Below are 20,779 nucleotides of genomic sequence, written 5' to 3'. Positions count from 1 at the left end.
GCAAGTGATCAAAGGCTATACGCACGTCCTCGTGTTCAGCAGCATGATGCGGACCAATCTTGTATCAAGGACTAGGGGAGAGTTGTACATCAACTTACGCACGAGTGAAGCTCAAGGGCCTGTCCATAGGGCATTGCCATATACACTCATATATATATTTTTAGTTAGACTTATTTTTTCATTCACTTAATTAAGTGATCATAACGATAGTATTACTGTAATCACTGTCATTACTAAATGTAATGACGTTGTTACAGAGGGCTCGCCCTTTCAGTGTACTTTCTGTCTGTCTGACGTGCTCATCCAGCCGTCTCTGGAAAAGTGTACACGTCTACTTGATGTAAATAAATAAATAAAAAATAAAAAAAAACAGAAAGAAAAATATTTATCAACCACAGATGGTTCAGTGCGGTATGTGCTATTATGAGTTATAAAGGAAGAAGGCCGAATATTGGCGAGAATATTTCTGAGGTTTTCGAAAAAGGTCCAATTTAAGGTGTTCAGACTACAAGTAGTGTACCCAACTGCATGAGTTTAAACGGGGTCGCATAGTGGGGTTCCATGAGACTGGCACAAGTGAAATGTACAACACATTAATCGCCCAATTCCGAAGCACCCATGCAAGCATCACAGAACCAGGAGCAGATAATTGTTGGCAAGATGCTGCTGACAAATCTGTCTCTGTCTGAAAAGATTAGAACTTATGTTAATTCATAAGTTATGTTAATTATGCAACTTTGGACACCCAAAAGCACCAGACAAAAATATTAGAGGCTGGACTGCATTCACATTAAGAGATTGAGCCAGCCGGAATGACGAATGAGGCAGAGTATGGAGCCGAAAATAATTTTTTTGTGCTTTGATTTTCGTTCTTTTCTTACAAAAGTTTTGGTTTCGTTCAGGCAGTCGTCAGAGAAATCGCATCACATATTTGTCAACCACTAAATCTGTGTCCAGTGGGTGCTTTCCCAGGAGCGCTGGATAGGTATGAATTTAACATCCTCACCCACATTTGTTCAACACAAATTGCACCAATACATTTGGTGGGCATCATGCGCAATATATTAATTCTTGTTGTTGACAGATATATCATGAAAGAATTTTAAAATTCAAACCCTTTCTGCCTTTTCTTGAATAAGTGCAATAAGGATGTGCTAAGACGTAGGCAAGGTTATCAGAAACTAACTGTGATGCCCACCTATGCATAGCCTATCATCGGCACTACCACATTTAAGTCATGACATGAGTTAGGCCGATTGGACAGTGGCAACTGTTGTAAACCATTCTGTATCTGGAGCATTTTCATTCTATTCGCCATGTATACTGTTCGTCATTGAAATTTTCCCAACTAAAAGAAGTGCATGTTTTGAGTTAAAAATAAGTGGAGTAATATAACAATGTAGATAATGGTTAAGTTTGTGTGCCAATTCAGCCGCATTTAATTACGAAAATGCACATCAATATGAAATACAGCCTCAATGAATAGCGATACAAGTCCGAAAACGTCAAAGTGGGCAGAGAGTCAAAAAAGGTCACGAATATCACCTTGGAACCATTGAGCCATGCTTCTTACTCTTCTAATGTGCGTCAGGCAACATCGGTTTGAGGCTCAGAGAATGTAATGTCCCACCTTTTGACAGGCGCAGATCAGTGATAGTGTAGGCTAAGAACGCACGTTTTCGTCACATAGATTCTTCTGGGATACGAGCCGTACGTGGCCCAATACTACTGATGAAAAAAAAAAAAAGTGTTTGAGATGGGGCATAGAAAGAGTAGAAACACCTGTCTTAGAATGGTTTCAACATAATTCCTTGTCGTCGATAACGACCAGAGGTGAACAGCTATTCTGATTGATGGCTCCACTTTACCATGATTCCGAGTGTTGGCCAGGCATGCCGCTTCCTGATGAAGGCCGGATTACCTCTATCCTTAATGTGTTTCCTGACGTGCAAGACTTTGTCAGTGGATTCAAAAGAGAAAACTGATTCATCACAAAGGTGACACGGCACAATACCATTCTTGGTATCGTGTCGTATTCACAAGCAAGTCTCCTATCTCTGTGCATTACTGAAGACGCTAACAACGATGAAATGGTCTCTGAGGTACACCAAGAAAGCATGAAGCTCCAATTCTCTCAGTCTTCTACTAATTGTGCTCTCCGACACACGTACTGACAGGGATGCCTTATGATGTTAAACAGCTAGCAGATAGCGACAGACCTGTTTCCTGAAAAGCATATTCTCTGTCGTTTAAAATGGTATACTTAGTACTGCATCCCGTTGATCTATAATTACATACTATTTGTAAACCATGCACTGATTGTGTAAACCACTTGGCATTAAAAAGCATTAAAGCAGACAAGACCATGTTTGTTTTTGCCAACTATTCTAAAATAATTTGTTTTTCAAAGTTTCAATTTTGTTAGCTAAACAAAACTTAACAAGGTTCGTTTGCATTACTGCCGATTTTAAATCCTTCTCTGGCTTCTTTATGAGGAAAGGGTGGTGGTTAAGAGGGTTGCTAATATCCTTTCCCTACCCTTCGTTACATTGTCTTCGCATTTTCTTTATGTATTTGGCTATTCCGCTAGAGAATTCACGCGACAATTTCACTCCTCATCAACAAACTGGTCTAAGAAACACACTGCCTACGTAAGAACTCAGTACCATGAATTATGTGGGTGAAAGATATACGGAATGAGGGAGAGAAGAGAGGCAGCTAATGAACCTTCAACTTGCTTATAGATTTTCTCTCCACCTACAATCGACAACAGACAAGCAAAGTGCGATGGCCACATCAAAGATAGAAAACGAAAGGACAATTTTGCTTGCAAAATTTCTATTAAGCCTACTCAACGGCCTTTTATAGGTTTCAGGATAATTAACTTACAACAAAAAAAAAATATATGCCCATATTCTGAAAAAAAAAAAAACACCTTGGAATATTAATCTTTCCAGATAAAACAATAATTCCGTAAAAATATTTTCGTATTCATTGGAAAATTTGCAACAATCTCTGCTGTATTTATCAAAGCAAGCAGAAGGGTAAAATATAAACCAGTTTTGTGCTAGAAAGTCTTAATTCAGAAATAAGGATTTCACCAAATAACGCCTTAAAATAACTAAACTATTTATCTACGACTACTGAATAAATATTTCTCTTGCAGCACAAAGGACTGCGTGCTTAATGTTACAAGGATTAAACGCAAAGGTTTTCATGGAAAACTAACATAATCTTCTCCATAAAGCCTTAATTCTCGGAATTGTTGTTCAACGGTATATTCACATTCCCGTGCTTTATTCGATGTTTGTTGTTTCAAAACAACTTAGCTCCAATATAAACATCATATGCATTAATTTAAGTCTTCATTTGTTAAGGTTCCTCTGTTGTCATTAAATTCTTCCACGAAATATAACAAGAACCTTGTTATAAATCTGCTGTTTAACTCTTTATAAATTAGTATAACATACATGAAATCTTCGGGGCCCGTATTAATGCGAAAACAGTTTAAAAGACCTTCTGATGCATCGATTTAGTTTATAAATGACTGGTTTATATATACGTTTTATGTATAAAAAGGTTTTTTCTAACAAATAAAGAATTTTAGAAAATATGAAACAAAGTGAGGTTCAAATCAAGTGAAATACTCTACAGGAATTAGGTAAAAGTAAAACAGCAAAACTGTTCTTAGGCCAGGAACAGTAAAGAGGTGAGAAACTGTTCTATTTATGTCTTTCATTAGATATTTTTCGTAAAGAAAGAATTTGACAGAATTTCTCTCAAAATATCTTTCTCCTCCTTTTGTTTTTTTTTAATAAAAGAAGTTAAAAAAAAAGATACATTTTACAGTACGATTGAAACTATTGTCAGTATAGTGGCAATCCTGGAGGATACTGCATATCTGAAAATAGCTTCGTACATTAGAAAAAGTTGTATTAATCGAAAGTTACTTATGAAATGAACGAAACCACGTAAAGCAACTTTTTTTCCCATACATCTAGAATAGCAAAGAAATATTGTTCTATGGAAAGTTATACCTAAAGCATTTTAATTACACTGAATTGCTTTGCATTACATAGCAACACCTACTTAATATGTTGGGGCTCATGGGACCACCTTTCGTCCGTAACACAGCCCGTACACGTCTTGGTATGTGTCCTGTGATAGTGCTACTCATGCATTGCACAGCCTGTCCAGTAATTACAGCACATTGTCAGGTGAATGGTCTTAGTATCAGAGTGTATTTACCTATGCTTACCCCCAGTCTTCTGTCTTCCCTCCTACTCTATCTATATACAACGCGAACGCCCCACACACTAAATTTAACAACACTCAAAATAATCTTCGCCCACTCTCGGCCTGCCCACCTATGTAATATCAAACCCCTCATCGGTGTGTAGGGGAATACAACATATGCTGTATGCAGGCAGACAGGCGAAATGAATATATACACATACATACTATGATTTTTTTTTTTTTAGGTCCTAGCCGCCGAAATCTCAGAAAACTAAGCGGCAGGACCTACCTGAGTAACTTAGACTACTGAGTTCCTGGTCTGCCTCCACGAGAAGAAGGTGGGGCAACGTTGGGCACCGGCGGCTAAATGACCATAAGTGGCACAGTATTTCGGATCAGGCGCCTCCGGTGGTTTCCCACATCTGCGCCGTATCTACTCGGTGATGGAATGCAGAACAACTGCAAAGACCAGAAAAAAAGTGTAATGTCTGGTTTATGAAGTACTGTCTTTTGTTCTGTCTCTGGCTGCTTGGCCGCAGGGCTCCTACGTTTCCACTGGGAGGTGAGCCAGGTTGCCCGTTATATTCTGGCTGGTCTCTGCCAGGGTCGCCTGAGCTTCCTGACAGAGACCAACCAAAAAATAAACTTTTTGTTGAAGAGAGCACTCTAGGAATTAGAGTAAGGTTAGAGTGGGTCAGATTGTAGGGTAAGGAACAGAGATGGACCAAGGTGAAGGGCCCACCCAGAGATTTAAGGCTAAGTAGAGGAGAGGGTATATGGAATTAAAGTCACAGGGGCAGGTGCCCCCGTATGAGCACGATTGGCCTTGCGCTCTGAGCAGAGTGCCAGAAGCGTAGATCCCGCACCCACAAGAGGTTACCAGCATAATCCTACCCCAGAGTGGGATTTGCATGATAGCTTGGTTGCTATAATTTCCTGCACACAAGGAATTAGAATAAGATGTGGGTAATGCATTTATTCTACCCCTGTTGAGGTTTTCAATGGTGGTGGAATGTTCAGGTCAGGCTTGTCATGGGTATGATAAACCCGCCTGGTGTTAACAACTGCCTGTGCAAATCGTGTGAAGGCTACATAAGATGTTTCATCGTTTATGAGGATGTGCTCCTGTTGGCAGGGGTCGGATTGTATCTCGGTGAAGAGTTGTAGGCGGTAATCATCATATGAGAGGCACTCGTACATGACGTGGACCCAGGACTCCTCATCTCCACAGTGGCAGTAAGGATTCTTTTCGATACCGAGCGCTGTTAACTTTTGCTGGAATGGGCCGTACCCAGTAAGCAGAAAGGTTGCCTGAAGTCCAGGTGAATACCAGGGAGGATGCTTGGGATAGGTAAGGGCGATTGTGGGGAAGAACGTCTTAGTTACTTCTCCTTTATTTGTTGCATTCCAGGACTCCTGCCATACACGCTGCAGGTGGCTGGCGACACGCCTTTTTTCTTGCATATGGTAATTTGTGAGGTCCAGATGCAGATCCAGTAGTTGTTTGGGAATACCTTTCTTGTGGCGCTGGTAGAGGCCTCTTTTCAGTACTTCCAGGTAGAGGGGCATGAATCCTGCGATGACTTGGAGCGCAGGGATGCTGACTGTGCAGCACACACTGGTAACAGACAGATGCATAAATCGCTGAATTGAATCGAGTTTACGCCTGTTCCGCTCAAGTGTTGCTCTAGTGTACCATATGGAGGCCCCATAGCAGACAATCGGTACGAATACCGCTTTGTAGATTAAAGAGAGAGAGGGGGGGGAGACCTTGTGCTTCAGACCCCAATCAGCCCGGCTTATTCTTCTGATCATGGCTGCGTATTTTCTTATTTTAATGGCAAGGTACTTCAGGTGAGGATGAAAGGTGAGGTTTGCATCTATGTGGAGGCCTAGGTATTTAACTGCAGTATATAATCCGATTGGTATGTTGTTTATCTTCATGACTTGGGATCTGCGGATTTGAAGTTTCCCTTTCAACAGGATGGACTTCGTTTTTTCACCCGAGATAGATAGTTGGTGCAGTGAGGCCCAATTCTATAGCAGTCCGAGAGCTCGATTTGCTTTCACTTCCAGTCCATCAAGATCTTGTGTCAATGTGTATTACAAGAGCAAGGTCATCAGCGAATTACAATGGTACACGACATTACGCATGTACAATACATCACTTTTAAACCTCTGGCATTCCCAGCAAACTGGTGAAAGCAACAGGGAGATGGGGGGAACCCCTGGTGCCGCATGACATCAATATGCCTTACACCTTATCATCCTCAACTAAAAAGAAGTGCTGCAGGTGGTTAAGTAGGCATTTCTTCTCTTCCTTATATCCATTAGCTGGGTTGTTGTAGTTGAGGATGATGTGTTTATTGTCAAACGGCACATATCATCCTCAACTACACAACCAACCCGGCTAATGGATATAAGGAAGAGAAGCAACGCCTACTTAACCACCTGCAGCAGGAGTGGCAGAGCAAGTGATCGAACTCTACAAAGGATGAAATCACCAACAAATTCTTGCCGAATGTAAACATGATCTTCTCCAAACCTCCCTCATGGTTCTCACCGGGTTTGTACCCAACTTAGCTATTTACTAGCCATGGATCCATTAAAGCCAAGCTGACATCACTGGGCATCATTGAAGATCCATCTTGTGCTTGTAGGGGTGATAGAAAGCTGGCACCATCTTATGTATCATTGTCTCATGTACGAGGACCTTCGCTCTGTATTAATCACCAAAATAATGTACTTACCCAGAAATCAGGAACTCCACCTATTGGATAATATAGAAGAGTATACGGCATTTGCAAATTTTGCTCCGGAGCTCTTTGTAAGACGAAGAAACAATCCTAACATCCATCCTAGGAACATACGTGCCGAAGAGCAATTACTGAACAGAGAATAATATATACCCAACGGCTGATATCGAGACCTACCAATTGCGACAAACACCTGAATGCGATAAAATACCTTGCTGTGACTAAAACCCCTAAACAAGACAGACTGAGAACCTCCAATTGTGACAAATACCTTGCCATGACTAAACCACTGAGGGGATTTGGTCTCCCAACCATGACCTGCATGTCTTCAATTGTGACAGTTACTTGGACGTGACTAAATCACAGAAAAGGACCTTGCCTCTCGACCGTGACTTGTGCGCCAAGTAGCGATCAATACCAGACTATTGTCTGATATCTTTAGACTCCCATTCCCTTGTCCCACCTGCCTAGTGGATTTACTCCACCTAATAATTTTGAGGACGCCTTTCGCTACGCCTCAATATTTCTTCCCCTCACTTGACTTTCATATTCCCCAATATGTGTATATATATATATATATATATATATATATATATAGGTCCTGTCACTGAAAGCTTAGGTAATTAGGTGGCAGAACCTACCACAGAATAATGGGCAGCCTGGCTTACCTCCTAGCAGTGCGTACAGGCAACGTGAGGTACCATTAGGGGTCCTACGACCAAAAGCCAGACCACAACAACAGAACGTAACATAATACTTCTCACATACCACGCACAACACTTTTATCTGGCTTTTACAGAGTAATGTATACGTCATAAGAATACTTATGGCGCAGTTGTGGGAAACCACCAGTAGCGCCCTCTCTCCAAACACCATGTGCATTTTTTTTTTTTTTTTTCACACATAGGTCTTGCCATTGAAATCTTCAGAAACTAGGTGGCAGGCCTGCCAGAGTACAAAAAAATCTATTGGGTACATGACCTGCCTCCCCGGGGGAAAATTCGGTAACGGTGGGTTCCAACAGAGGCCCAACGGCTAAATGGTCAGAAGAACAACGGTACACAACACTACACATCCTTCTACTCCCCACACTTTTTTTAAATCTCTGGCCTATACAGAACTCTACACAACACGGAGATGGGGGGAACCCCTGGTGCCATCAGACAACTGATACACTTTGCACTTGTACGCTAGTCTATGGTTGACAGAATACACAAAAGACCATGTAGATATCAGTCTTACTATGCCTATATTGCACTGAGTGGTTAGCTCGGCCAGTGAACTGTGTCGCTGCTACGTTATGAGACGAGACATGACGCTAACCACAGACGTCTACCACACATGGTCATCTACGTGTGACCTTTAGCTCGTTGTTCAGCAGCTGTTGAGCCAGTCACAGTAGGCTCGTGGTGTCACAAAAGAGACAATGTTGTGTTTTGTAGAGATACTTGCACCTGCACGTCTGTCTACCACAATCATTCCACGTTCGAAGTCGGGAAGATCTCGATGCCGACCCATTCTTCCTCGAAGACACTCAAAAACTGAACGCCAAATGTGTGAACTACAATCTCATATCCGCCCTTCCCGACTCTGAGCCTGCAGCACCATCATAGACCAGTCCATTCCTCCACAAGAGGTTGTTCTTAATGCAAAGTCAACACAGTGTATATATTCTATAAATTTAGAAATGATATTATATCACGTTAAATAATGTAATGAATTAAACACTGTTCAAGGATTACAAATCAAATGAAGAAGTACTGGAGAATTTCTGTGAACTGGTCACTAGGTAAAATACAAACATGAAATAATAAGAAAATACAAGAAACTCTGTAAAATCCAGCATATATTTTTTAATCTATCAACCTTTTTATTACCCGGAAATATTAAGACAGCAAGCCGCCACTCATCTTCGATTGCATGTGTCTTTAAGAATTCAAGTGAAGGGAATCATTTCTTTTAGCGCTACGCATTAACACGTAAACTTCGGAATTTAGGAGGAATTGATTTTGCACATTACAGCTATGTGAACGGTCATAGAGCGCTTGCATAAGCCAGTGAACACTTTAATGTCATTTTAAAGCATGCGAAGAGAAATAGAAATGCCCAGTGTGGGAACAGCTGAAAAAATGTACGCTTTATTAAATCTATAATTAACGTGTTTCATAAGAATCGACTTACTGACACGCAAACCAAGGTTTTAGCATCATTATACCCAGTCATGCAACTGCTCAGCTACAAGACAACTTATATTGGAGACACAAATGTAAACTTAACCACCTTTGTTAGTATGAACAAGAAAATTTGTAGAATTTCTCCACTTAACGTTAGGTGCGGTATTTGCCAATTTAAATCACATTTTCAAAATCGAAAATGTCATGTAAATTTAAATTGACCGCAGTTCCTTGTTATGATTATTGTTTAAGAATAGCTTGTATTTTATCCTCTAACGTGAAAGTTTTGTTATTTTTTTCTCTGAAGCAATACAGTGATATATTTTTTTATAATATTGTACAAGCATGCTTGTACAATATTAGAACTGGCATTACACTACATAAACATTTGCTGAGACTATTTAATGTTATTTATCTTTGTAACCACTAGCACTACTCTTTAGTCATTAAAAATGTTTACAGACCAATAAGTTCAGTTGTTAGTTCTTGATATTAATTGAAATGTGCTTTTCCCAAACTACTAGTAACCTTTCTAAAAATTCCGGATAATTTTAAAATCCAGTACATCTCAATCCGCCGCGGTTACCCGATTTTATTTCCATTTACAGAGCACGTTTTGGAAATTACAAAAAAAGAGCCTATAATGAATAGTTTATATTTAAAGATTCTCCAGAAATATTTACTCAGCCAGGTTGCGTAAATGAAGGTAACTCGTCCTGATAATCAGTTCTAATAAAAAAATAATTACGTTACACTAGTACGTACATACCTTTTTAACACTACAGTATAGTTTTGGCACTGCTAGTTTCTGCTTGACGTAATTATTCCAAGATATTACGTAGGCATTATACTTAGCATTATTAGTATGTAAAACAAATTTCACTTAGAAAGAAATCATTTATGAACGCAGATAGTTTTGAAAAAAATACACGTTTCCATTCGCAAACGACTGGAGAATATCAGGGTTGTAAACTGCTCTGATACTATTACAGTAATATGAATGACATCACAACTCCACCCGAGAAACACGTGGCACAGAGCGCCACGAATTCAATATAAAAACAGGGTAAACAAAGAATGTTTTCATAGTTGCACGAACATCGCTCTGTTAGGAGGGGGGGGGGAAAGAGTAAGAACTGTGTAACATGAGACTTGGGAAGCGAAATTCAAAGTGAAGAACGTCACTGGGAAACAATATTCTGTATGGGAAGATAAATTATTAATAATTACCAATATGTGCTGAGGAAATGGTAAATGATATCAGGAAATAAAGAAATACATATCAATTCAAGATAAATAATAATCAAATTGTTAAAGTCAAGTAAATTAAAATTAAATAAAAAAAACGGTAACTCAGAATACAACAAGATTGTTCTACCCTTCCTCCTATTCTAGCACCGAATTTAAAATAGAATTAAATAAGAATTCAAATCAGAAAAATAACTCTTAAGAAATGAGGAATAGCAATTGGACCAAAAAAAAATATATTTTAGTAGGACTTCATTATCGAATAACGTACCCCAAGAGATAAACTTCTATACTGTGCTCAAGAACTGTTTAATGTAACTTTAACACATATTTTTCATGTGATGAGTAGCCATGGGACAATCACGACCGAGGGTATTTCGGATAGTCGATTTATATATATATATTTTTATTTAGTGATTTTTTTTTTGATAATCAATTTTAAATATCCTCAATTTTAAATCTACAGAATAAAAGGAAAACAGGAAAAATATAATGAGAGAAAATTACAATACAGTGATTTGATTTATCATTTTCACATAAGGATTTTCTTTGTACAGTTTCGATGAACTTTACTTTGAACATTTTAAGGGCAATGTATAAAACTATTCGTAGAGACCAAGCATGAACTGCAGCAAATTAGATGTATGTTTTTTTCATAACGATCTAACTGGAAATTGGTGAAATAATGAGCACTTAAATCTGCCTGCGTGGAGTGTAATCTGCCTAATCTTTAATTTCTTAATTTACAGAATTACAGATGTTTCGTGGTACTTCCTGTACCACTTCTTCAATCAACTCTTAGAAATTAATTGTAATAACGTTTCAAAATTATTATTTGGCTAAGGAATTAAATGCAAAAACGAAATTTGGTTTTACAAAAGGAATGTCCACAATTGATGCAATTAAAAAGATCATGGATCCAGTTTCTTCTTCACAGTCTAAATATGTACTCGGCCTCTTCGTGGACTTCAAAGGAGCCTTTGACACCGTTTGGTGGCAAAGTGTCCTGGAGAGGTTCCAGGAGGCCGGGGTCTCTGTTCCTATTTACCGGCTTATTTCAAGTTACTTCAGTGATATATTTGTTTCTGTTACTTCAGGTTATTGTTCTGTGACAAGACTTATCACTAGGGGCTGCCCTCAGGGATCCGTTCTCGGCCCTGTTTGCTGGAATGTGGTCCTTGATGGGTTGCTCTCTGTGGATCGGGATAAAGTTCTAAAAATTGCTTACGCCGATGAGATTGTTATGTTAATTTTTGGAAAATCAAGGCCAGAATCAGAAAACAGAGCTAATGATATATTGGATGACTTAAATTGTTGATGTTTAACACATAAATTAAAAATTTCAATCCCTAAAACTAATCAGATGTTATTAAAAGGCTACTTAAATTTAAATCGCTTCCCCCAATATTAAGCTTCCTGGTAAAGCAATTAAAATTACTCGTACTTATAAATATTTGGGGATTATGTTGGACGACCACTTTAATTTTGTTAATCATGCTAAATATGTATTACATAAGATCAAGGTGTTGACGGGTAAAATTTTGAGAATCACCAAAAATGTCTGGGGCCTTAAGCTCGCTACTCTCAAATTGTACAGTATTATACTTGTTTATTTTTACCAATAACTTGCTATGCTGCCGGTGCCTGGGGCTCCAGAGTTAATCATTGTTCAGACAGAAAGTACCTTTCGCAGGCCCAGCGCTTTTTTCTTTTTGCGTATCTAGGGCCTGCAGAACGGTTTCGACCCTACAGGTTCTCTGTTGTGGGATACCAATACAATATGAGGTAATTTTTCAATACCTGCAGTATCATCGTAGGAAACATCTACCGGCTGGTGTGGGGAATTACTTTCTGAATTTCAATTTACCGGAAAAAGATGATATTGCTAGGTTTCGGAGTGAATTTTTAAGGGATTGGCAACAAGACTGGAGTGAATCAGAGTTAGGTAGAATTAAAACTAAATTCATTCCTCATGTCAAGGAATATAATAAACAGATGAACTGGTTTAATCCTGGTCTTAATGTTACGTTTCTGTTAACAGGACACGGGAACCATAACAGCAAGTTATTCTCTTTTGGTTCGGTCAACTTTCCTCTCTGTCATTGCTAAATGACAAAGCCGCTCAATGCCTTTCGCTCTGCCTATAATATGGAGAAAACCGTGCGATCATATAATGGACTGTTATTTTTGTATGGTACCACTTCTTCATAAGGGGATTTCCAAGAAGAAAAAGTGGACCTTCAGCTACCCGAATATATCTGCTGCCAACTGTATATGTTTTAGAACCGATGATGAGTCAGGTGATGTCTGAGATGAATCATCTGAATCCTCCGCACCAACAGATCCTGATTTTATTTCCAGTTTCCTCTCTGCAAGCCACACAAAATTACTCAAAATGAATTAAATTATCTTATTAGAGATCTTGATTTACCAAAAAATAAGGCAGAAGTTTTAGGCTCAAAACTGCAATAGTGGAATCTACTTCAAGTTATGGTTAAAGTGTCTGTATATCAGTGCCGCCAAAAGGATTTAACCCAGTTTTTTAAAATTGAAAATAACCTTCTTGCCTACACTGGCATTAGTGGTTTAATGGACTCACTTAATATTGACCACAACCCTCAAGACAAAGTGCGAAGTGTGTTAGTTGTCTGACGGCACCAGGGGTTTCCCCCACCGCATTGTATGCTCTCTTTGTGTAGTACAGAACTCTGTGAAGGCCAGAGATTTAAAAAGAGTATGGGGAGTGGAAGGTTGTGTTGTGTACCGTTGTCCTTCTGACCATTTAGCCGCTGGGCCCCCTGTTGGGACCCACCGTTACTGCACTTGGCCCAGGGGAGGCAGGTCGGTACCCTGTAGATTTTTTGTACTCTGGCAGACCCTGCCACCTAGTTTCCGAAGATTTCAGTGGCAAAGGCCTATGTGAAAAAAAATTGATAAGTCGTATGGGGGTGTACACTGCGAGTTAGACAGAGTAGGGAGGGGAGCCTGAAGGCTGGAGGGGAAAGACAGTAGTATGGGGACGACAGAGAAGGTGACCCAAGAAAGTCAGTGAGACAGGCCGACGCCTGACCAGGCGGAAGAAGGGGGAAGCAGGGGGGGAACAGGGACCCGTCTCCTCTCCCCGGCAGGGGAGGAGAGTAAAAGAAAACTAGGCTAGAGTGCTCGGTTTGATTGCCAATGTGGCTTGTGGCAGAGAGCTGTTGGTGTCACCAATGTCTGGGTTTGGGTCTTGCGCTTGGAGTCATGTCCCGGTTGATCTTGCCTGCATATTCAGTTGCAGATATCAGCTCGATGGATCTTGGATGAAGGAAGTGAATTTAAGTTCAATTGAGCTTCGATGAGGTTGGTGGTTGATGCTAATGGAGAGGGGTGCCCAGAATCTGTCTCAAGTTATTGGTCTTGGTGGTTCAATAGGCTCCTTAGTGTTCTTCGTTTGTTGAAGACATCCCCACACCGGGTGGAAAAGTCCCGGGTTCGAATCCCGTCGATGACGCGAGGAACTTTAATGGGCTTTTTTTCACTCCGTGGCTGAGTTATTCGGTCTCAGGAATAGATAGAAAGTTTTTTTTCCCCAGAAACTGGGGTTTTTCGTCCAGCAAAACAGGCAAATCGATCAGAGAACACACGCAATTTACAGACATAAAAACACATGGGTAGATGTAATCAATTACGGGTGACCCTAATAAATAATTTAGCCTTTTTTCCTTTTTTTTTTTTTTTTTGGTTGTTGAAGACATCCTATGCAAGAGTGTTGAAGCAGTTATAATTGTCATGGGTATGAATTATGTATATGTTCTTGGTAATTAGTATATGTTCTTGGTCCTTTGGCAAATTAGTAATCTTTGTGATCAGAATAGATCTCAAATCTTCATAGTCAGTTGTTGTTGTTTGTTTGTTATTTGGTTTTTAGGAGCATTAGCAACTAAGGCCATATTGCTCCGGGAATATGCGGTGGTCATTCCCTGACCTTTCCGCATCCTCCGTATTTGTTGGTGACGGGATCGAACCCCGGTGTAATCAAGAAGAGTGTGTTACGCACTGCTGCTCCTTCCCACCTGGCTACGGAGGCGCCTTCATAGTCAGAACAGTCATACATTATATGGTGCCAAGATTCGTCAATGCCACAGTGGCATTGACGAATTTTATTATTTTTTTTTTGTATCAACCCATGGCCTGTAAGGAGATACGTTATGCACAGGCCAGGGGAAAACCAGCTTGGGGCTTTTGGGAACGCGAACATTACTTCAGGAATGAATTTCTTTGTAATTGCTCCCTTAGTGGATGTCCATTTGTCCTGCCAGGCCTTCTGCAGGTGAGCAAGAAGGCATCTTTTCTCTGTCTTGCGATTGATTGCTGGATTGGTGGTGAATCCAATGGTCGTAGTGGAGATTCCTTTGGACAGATGATACAACATGCCACATATAATTATTTCAAGGTCTAGAGGGAGGACTCCAGCGAGGACTTGGAGAGCAGGAGTGCTCATCGTGCAGCAGGCTCTGGTAATGGTAAGTAGTATTGCTCTTTGAATGGTGGCTAATTCTGATTTGTGACAATAGTTCCCCGGTGATTCCAGACCCCTACGGCATATGAGATGGCTGGAGTAAATACTGCTTTGTAAAACAGGGCTAGGGTACGTCGGTTTAAAGCCCAGTCCCTGCGGGTGACCTTTGCCACCAATTCTGTGAAATTTCTTATCTTTTGGATAACCCTCAAGACAGGAGACTCTTCATAGATTCTTCTAAATTGAATTTAAAAACAGTGTTACTACATAGCGGCAGCGTACAGCCATCAATAACAATAGGCCATGCATTTCATATGAAATAACCATACGATAACATGAAGCTTCTTATTGAATCCATCAACCACAAGGAGTGCCAATGGCAGATTTGCGGTGACTTAAAAGTTATTGCCGTGTTTTTAAGAATGCAGCAGGAAAACAAAACTTTGCTGTTTTCGAATGGGACAGTAGAGCACGGTCTTCTCATTACACAAGAAAAGACTGGTCTTCAAAGCAATCACTTTATCCAGGGATAAGAAATTTCCATTACAGTGCACTAGTTGAGCCAAACAAAATCCTGTTTACCACCCCTACACATAAAATTGGGACTTATGAAACAATTTGTCAAGGTCATGATCAAGTTGCACCAGCTTTAAAATACCTCAAGGAAAATTTTCCAAGAGGCCAAAATAAAGGAAGGCAACACGCCTTCCTTTATTTTGGCCCACAGATTGACCAAGTTCATTGGCCCACAAATTGACCTTCTCAAGGACACTTTGAACAGATCCTCCGTGGTGATGAGAAAGCGGTCAGGGATGCTTTCAAACTTGTAGAAACAAACTTTCTGGGAAACAACAAAGCAGATAACTATAACAGCTTATGAGAAACCTATGATCATACCACAAATTAGGCTGCAACATGTCATTAAAAATGCCCTTTTTTCACCTTTTCACAAATCCACATTTGGATTTTTTCCCGGACAACTGTGGCGCATTAAGTGATGAGCATGGCTGGAAATTCCATAAGGACATCCCGGCGATGTAGAAGCGATACCAAGGCAAACGGAACTCTGCAATGCTAGCTGACTAGTGTGAACTATGGTAAAAGATGGGGTGCAAACGACAGACGAAGAAGAAACGTAAAATGCGAATCAAGTCATTTTATGTATTTTGCTGATCAATGGATTTAATATTTTTTCAATAACTAAAAAGTATCAATTCTTATTATTTTAACTATTTTGTAAAGTTTTTTTTATAATATAACGTGTTTTTCGATATAAGATGTATTAAAACAGTACGGTGGATGTTCTTTATTTATCCCGTTTTAGGCCTGCATAGCTTATTGTATAGAATATGACAGAGAAGTATTTTCAAAACTTGAGCAAAATATTTTTTTAATGCTGATTTCTGAACCCTGCATATGCAAAACAATACAGAAAGAATACTTTAATCAAAGAAACAATATATATATATATATATATATATATATTTAAAATTTATTGAAATTTCAGATAAATAGAATCTACTGCATTCTTAGGAGAATTAATTTGATATAATTCATACGGTATTTTGGTTATTCTTTTCATTATTCAACAGGGTCTTCTCATTAGCTGTAATCAAATGTGTGCTGATTACCTTTTCCAACAAGATAAACATTATGATGTTACCTATGACACGGGAGACAAAGTTATCCAGTGTGGTCGTCATAATGACATCTTCAAACTGTGGTTGATGTGGAGGTCAAAGGTAAGACTCAATTATTCTATTTCATTTAAAATTACCTTTGTTTGAATTTGTTTCCAATTTTTACCATTTTAAATAAATAAATATTCTTCGTGGAATCTGGCACAACTAAAAAAATTGAATAATATTATTGTTGAAGCTGTCCACGGCCAGAAGAAGATCAGAAGGTTAAACATTATAATGCCGATTAATAAAAAAAGGTAAAGAGCAGCCATTATCAACCCAGTGCCGGATGGAAGCCTCCTCAACAATTCATGCTGAGGGAAATGGACCATAATCTGCCACGCTGGTCCAGTGCGGGTTGGTAGATCGCCCGTATTCAGTAGTCAGGGGCTTGAACCCCCGTCTACTCAAAGAGCGTGTGTTATTGCACTCCCGCTCCTGACCACTCGGCTACGGAGGCTGCCGATCAATAAATTATAATAAACAACACAACGATGAAGTAAAACAGTTAAGAATTATAGAATTACAAATAAAAGTAAAGTACAAGAAACTTAAATATTCTTTTAGTGACATTGGGCTCAGTTATATCAAGAACTGGAAATTGGTGAAATAACGAGCACTTGAACCTGCGTGGAACGTAATCTGCCTTTAATTTCTTAAAGAATTACAGATTCTGAGACGTTTCGTGGTATTTTCTGTACCACTCCTTCAGTGACTGTAAAGACAGCAGAACTGGTAAATAATGGTAACACCATAATTTACCAGTTCTCCATAATTTATGAGTGAGCATAATTTACAGTTCGCCATAGTCCAAGTGCTCAATTATTTCACCAATTTTCAAAATAAAATACAACGGTTTTAGTCATATCTGGCTCTAGAATTTCTGGATTGTAGTTGGAGCAGACCGAATAATCGTTTTTTTTTTTTTTTTTTTTTCCAGTATTAATTTGTCTATTATGTAGTCTGTTGCTGTGACAGATACGTATAGGTTTTGAGTTTAATTCAAGTGGTGGCGCCACTGTGCCTCAAGGTCCAGATTTCACTGCCGTGTATAATATATATATATATATATATATATATATATATATATATACGGGAAATAATATATATATTTATTTACAGGCAACCCCCGTATAACACGGTACTTCTAACACGATTGATAATTTGCGGCAATCCTCGCAAAACACGATACTTATATAACACGGTTAGAGAATTTCGGTAAATCTCGCATAACAGGGTATTTTTGAGATTTGTTTGCCGGGAAAACCCTGCTATTATGTTGGATGTAATTTTTCATAATTTCCACTCTTTTTGAATCCCCGCTGTTGACTCGCTAGTCAAAAAAAAAAAAAAGAGAAACCCTTGTATTTTATTTTGTTGGGAAATCCCCGTGTTACGTTCTGTGCTATTGAACTTGTGGAAAAATCTAAATTTCCAAGTGTTATTACTATTAGATAGCACACCAGGCCATCCAAAAGATTTAAGTAATCCAAACGTTGAAGTTATGTTCCTAACAACACAGTTGTACTAGGTTTATACAACTTATTTTATTCAGCCGTTGTTAGATCAAGGCATTAATATCCACCTTTAAAACTCATTACATCAGAAAATCGTTACAATGGATTTTGGAAAAAATTGATTCCGAATCTGTTGAAGTAATGGAGGCATGGAAACATTTCTCAATTGTGGACTGAATCAGAATCATTGCTTTATCCCTGAAAGAAAACTGTCAACAGGTGTGGGAAAAATGTATGGCCAGAAAAATGTATGGTCATTCAGGAAATATGATCGAACCGGCAGAAAACGAAATCGGTGCGATACAGAACTTGCACATTTTGATGATATGACTACTGAAGCCCTCGTGAACAGCATGGTTGATAGGAACCGCTCTCCTCCCCCACACCGGGTGGAAAAGACCTAAGTTCGAATCCCGTCGATAACGGAAGGAATTTTTATGCATCTTTTTCACAACGTGGCTGAGTTAGTCGGGCGAGGGTATCATGGTTTTTTTCTTCCGGAAACTCGGGTTTTTCGTCTAGCAAATCAGAAAATCGACCTTAGGACGCATGCAATTTATAGACAATATACACAGAGTAACATGGCCTTATTCGCCGATGCTCCTAAAAAAAGAAAAAAAAAAAGATATGATTACTGAAGACGTTCAAGATTTACTGATAGAAAAAGAGGCTGGCGAAGTGGATTTGGGAGAAATGGCATCGGAGATATAACCAAATCAATTCAGAAGATTGATAGCGTAGATGAAAATTCTAAACTTCCAAATTTTACACTAAAAAGCATACGCGAAGGCATAAAGTTAGCCGAGCAATTAGAATCTTATTTTTTGAATGCAGATTCTTGAATGAAAGGAGCCCAAAGTTCAAAAGGGAGCTTCAAGAATACTTAGTTCCATACGATGAAATTAACAAAGATTTATCAAGCAAAAGCAAACAAACCTAGATTACTGATTTTTTAAAGAGAGCAGAAGATACACGAATCTAGAATGGTCTATTTTTGTTAGCTTTGTTAACATTTTGTTAACGAAATAGTGTATTTTTGTTAGCTTTTGGAACGTAACCCCCTTTTGTTAATTTTTCTTATAACACGGTTTCGCACAACACAACATTTAATAGGAACCTAACTACCGTGTTATATGAGGGTTACCTGTATTTATTATTATTATTATTATATATATATATTTTTTTTGCGCTGGTACTATTGGTTGGGCCCCAGTGATACGGAATTGCTAGCATCTATAGGTTTTGTACTAGCCCCTATAGATGCGGGAATTTAGTCTTACCTTGAATAAGACAGTACGAAAAGCAGAGGTCCTCCTCCTTGTGGCATGGACGGGTACTGGGAAGCAGCTTTCCTGGAGATCGCTGCTTACTGGCAGAAATAACACTTTCAACGCAACAACACTCACATACCCACACTGCACAAACATTGCACCTTGCGCAGTTCTGACTCTTTTACAGAACTTTGTACCATTAATATGCACAGCGCAGTTGAACTAACCTACAGGAGCCGCCTCCATAAAATCCAATACATAGATATCCAATATAATAAATTCACTGCCATGTTATAAGTGAACTACTCTATTTTTTTAATAATGATCTTAAAGGTGAAACTTAAATCAGAGATTTTAAAACTTATTTTTGCTGTAGTAACCTTTCAAAAATTTAAATCTTTGGCGGAGCCCATTTGCAAATGTTTAAAACAGTAATTATAAACAATAAATAAAATTAATTATAAATAAAACACAGTAATATTGTGTGTACATAGGAACCATGGAAGTAGGGAAGATATTTTAGTATCATTCCATACAAGCAAACTTCACATTTTGTTAATATTTAATCTAGAAATAAGTCAGTTTGCAGTATTTATTCACTTTCTAGATGGTGGGAAGAAAATTTTCTATATGCGAATATGTTTCCACCCTAAATTTTCTGAGATTTATACACAGACATTTCTCCAAAAACACTTTCAAGTCGTACAAAAATCATTGCATATTGAACCCCGCTAGGCATGATTTTATGTGCATTTATTTGTATGGGACTTTTCTTAATGGAACCCTGCATTTAAAAAATATTTTAGCGAAATTTATTACAACAGCTTACGCTTTTTTCGACACAATTTATTACTTATTTATTCAAAGCCAGTTTGGTAAATATTTTCAAGTGATTATGGGATGGCTGTTTCTTTTCCTTGATAAACTCTGCTTTTAAAGAAATAAAAATTCATAATATTCTTTAATTAGTTCATTTCAGTTACTCTTCAGACGTCAGGAATTATTTTAAGTCGTACACCTTTATATTTTTAGGGTTCCCAAGGATATGAACGCCACATCGATCATCTCTTCGACATGACAGAGTAAGTGCATCTGAATGTTTTCTATATTTGTCGTTTCTGAATAAATTAGGTATATGAGTAATGTAAACTTACATTGCCCATGTGCCTAATATAATCAAGTCCAAAGAGTGACGTAAAATAATATTGATTAAAGAAATAAAAAAAAGTATGCCACGCGTTTCTTTTGTTGTATCATGTACAAGTTAGTGCAACTGCATCATATTAGTACACAGCCAATTCTAGATTAGCAAATTATTTGCAAAAGCGGTATCGTTTAAGTCATATCAGTAAGAGTGAACATCCGAATATGAAGAAGAAACAATTATTCTAACA

The 20,779-nt window shown here is 38.6% G+C and overlaps 1 protein-coding gene across 1 annotated transcript in view; it reads left to right on the top strand.

Annotated features, from left to right (window-relative positions):
- Gad1 (glutamate decarboxylase) overlaps window positions 1-20,779 on the top strand; it is a 217,804-nt gene that overhangs the window by 171,576 nt on the left and 25,449 nt on the right. Inside the window, exons 10-11 of the mRNA XM_090376098.1 lie at window positions 16,508-16,657; window positions 20,418-20,467. Coding sequence (XP_090232224.1) covers window positions 16,508-16,657; window positions 20,418-20,467 — 200 coding nt within the window. The remainder of the gene's footprint in view (window positions 1-16,507; window positions 16,658-20,417; window positions 20,468-20,779) is intronic.

Source organism: Mastigoproctus giganteus, chromosome 6 (genome assembly GCF_048544385.1).
Source record: "Mastigoproctus giganteus isolate SK-2022 chromosome 6, ASM4854438v1, whole genome shotgun sequence".
NCBI classification, from domain to species: Eukaryota; Metazoa; Arthropoda; class Arachnida; order Uropygi; family Thelyphonidae; genus Mastigoproctus; species Mastigoproctus giganteus.
The sequence above is the reverse complement of the archived record's forward strand: the minus strand, read 5'-3'. Positions and strand labels throughout refer to the sequence as shown.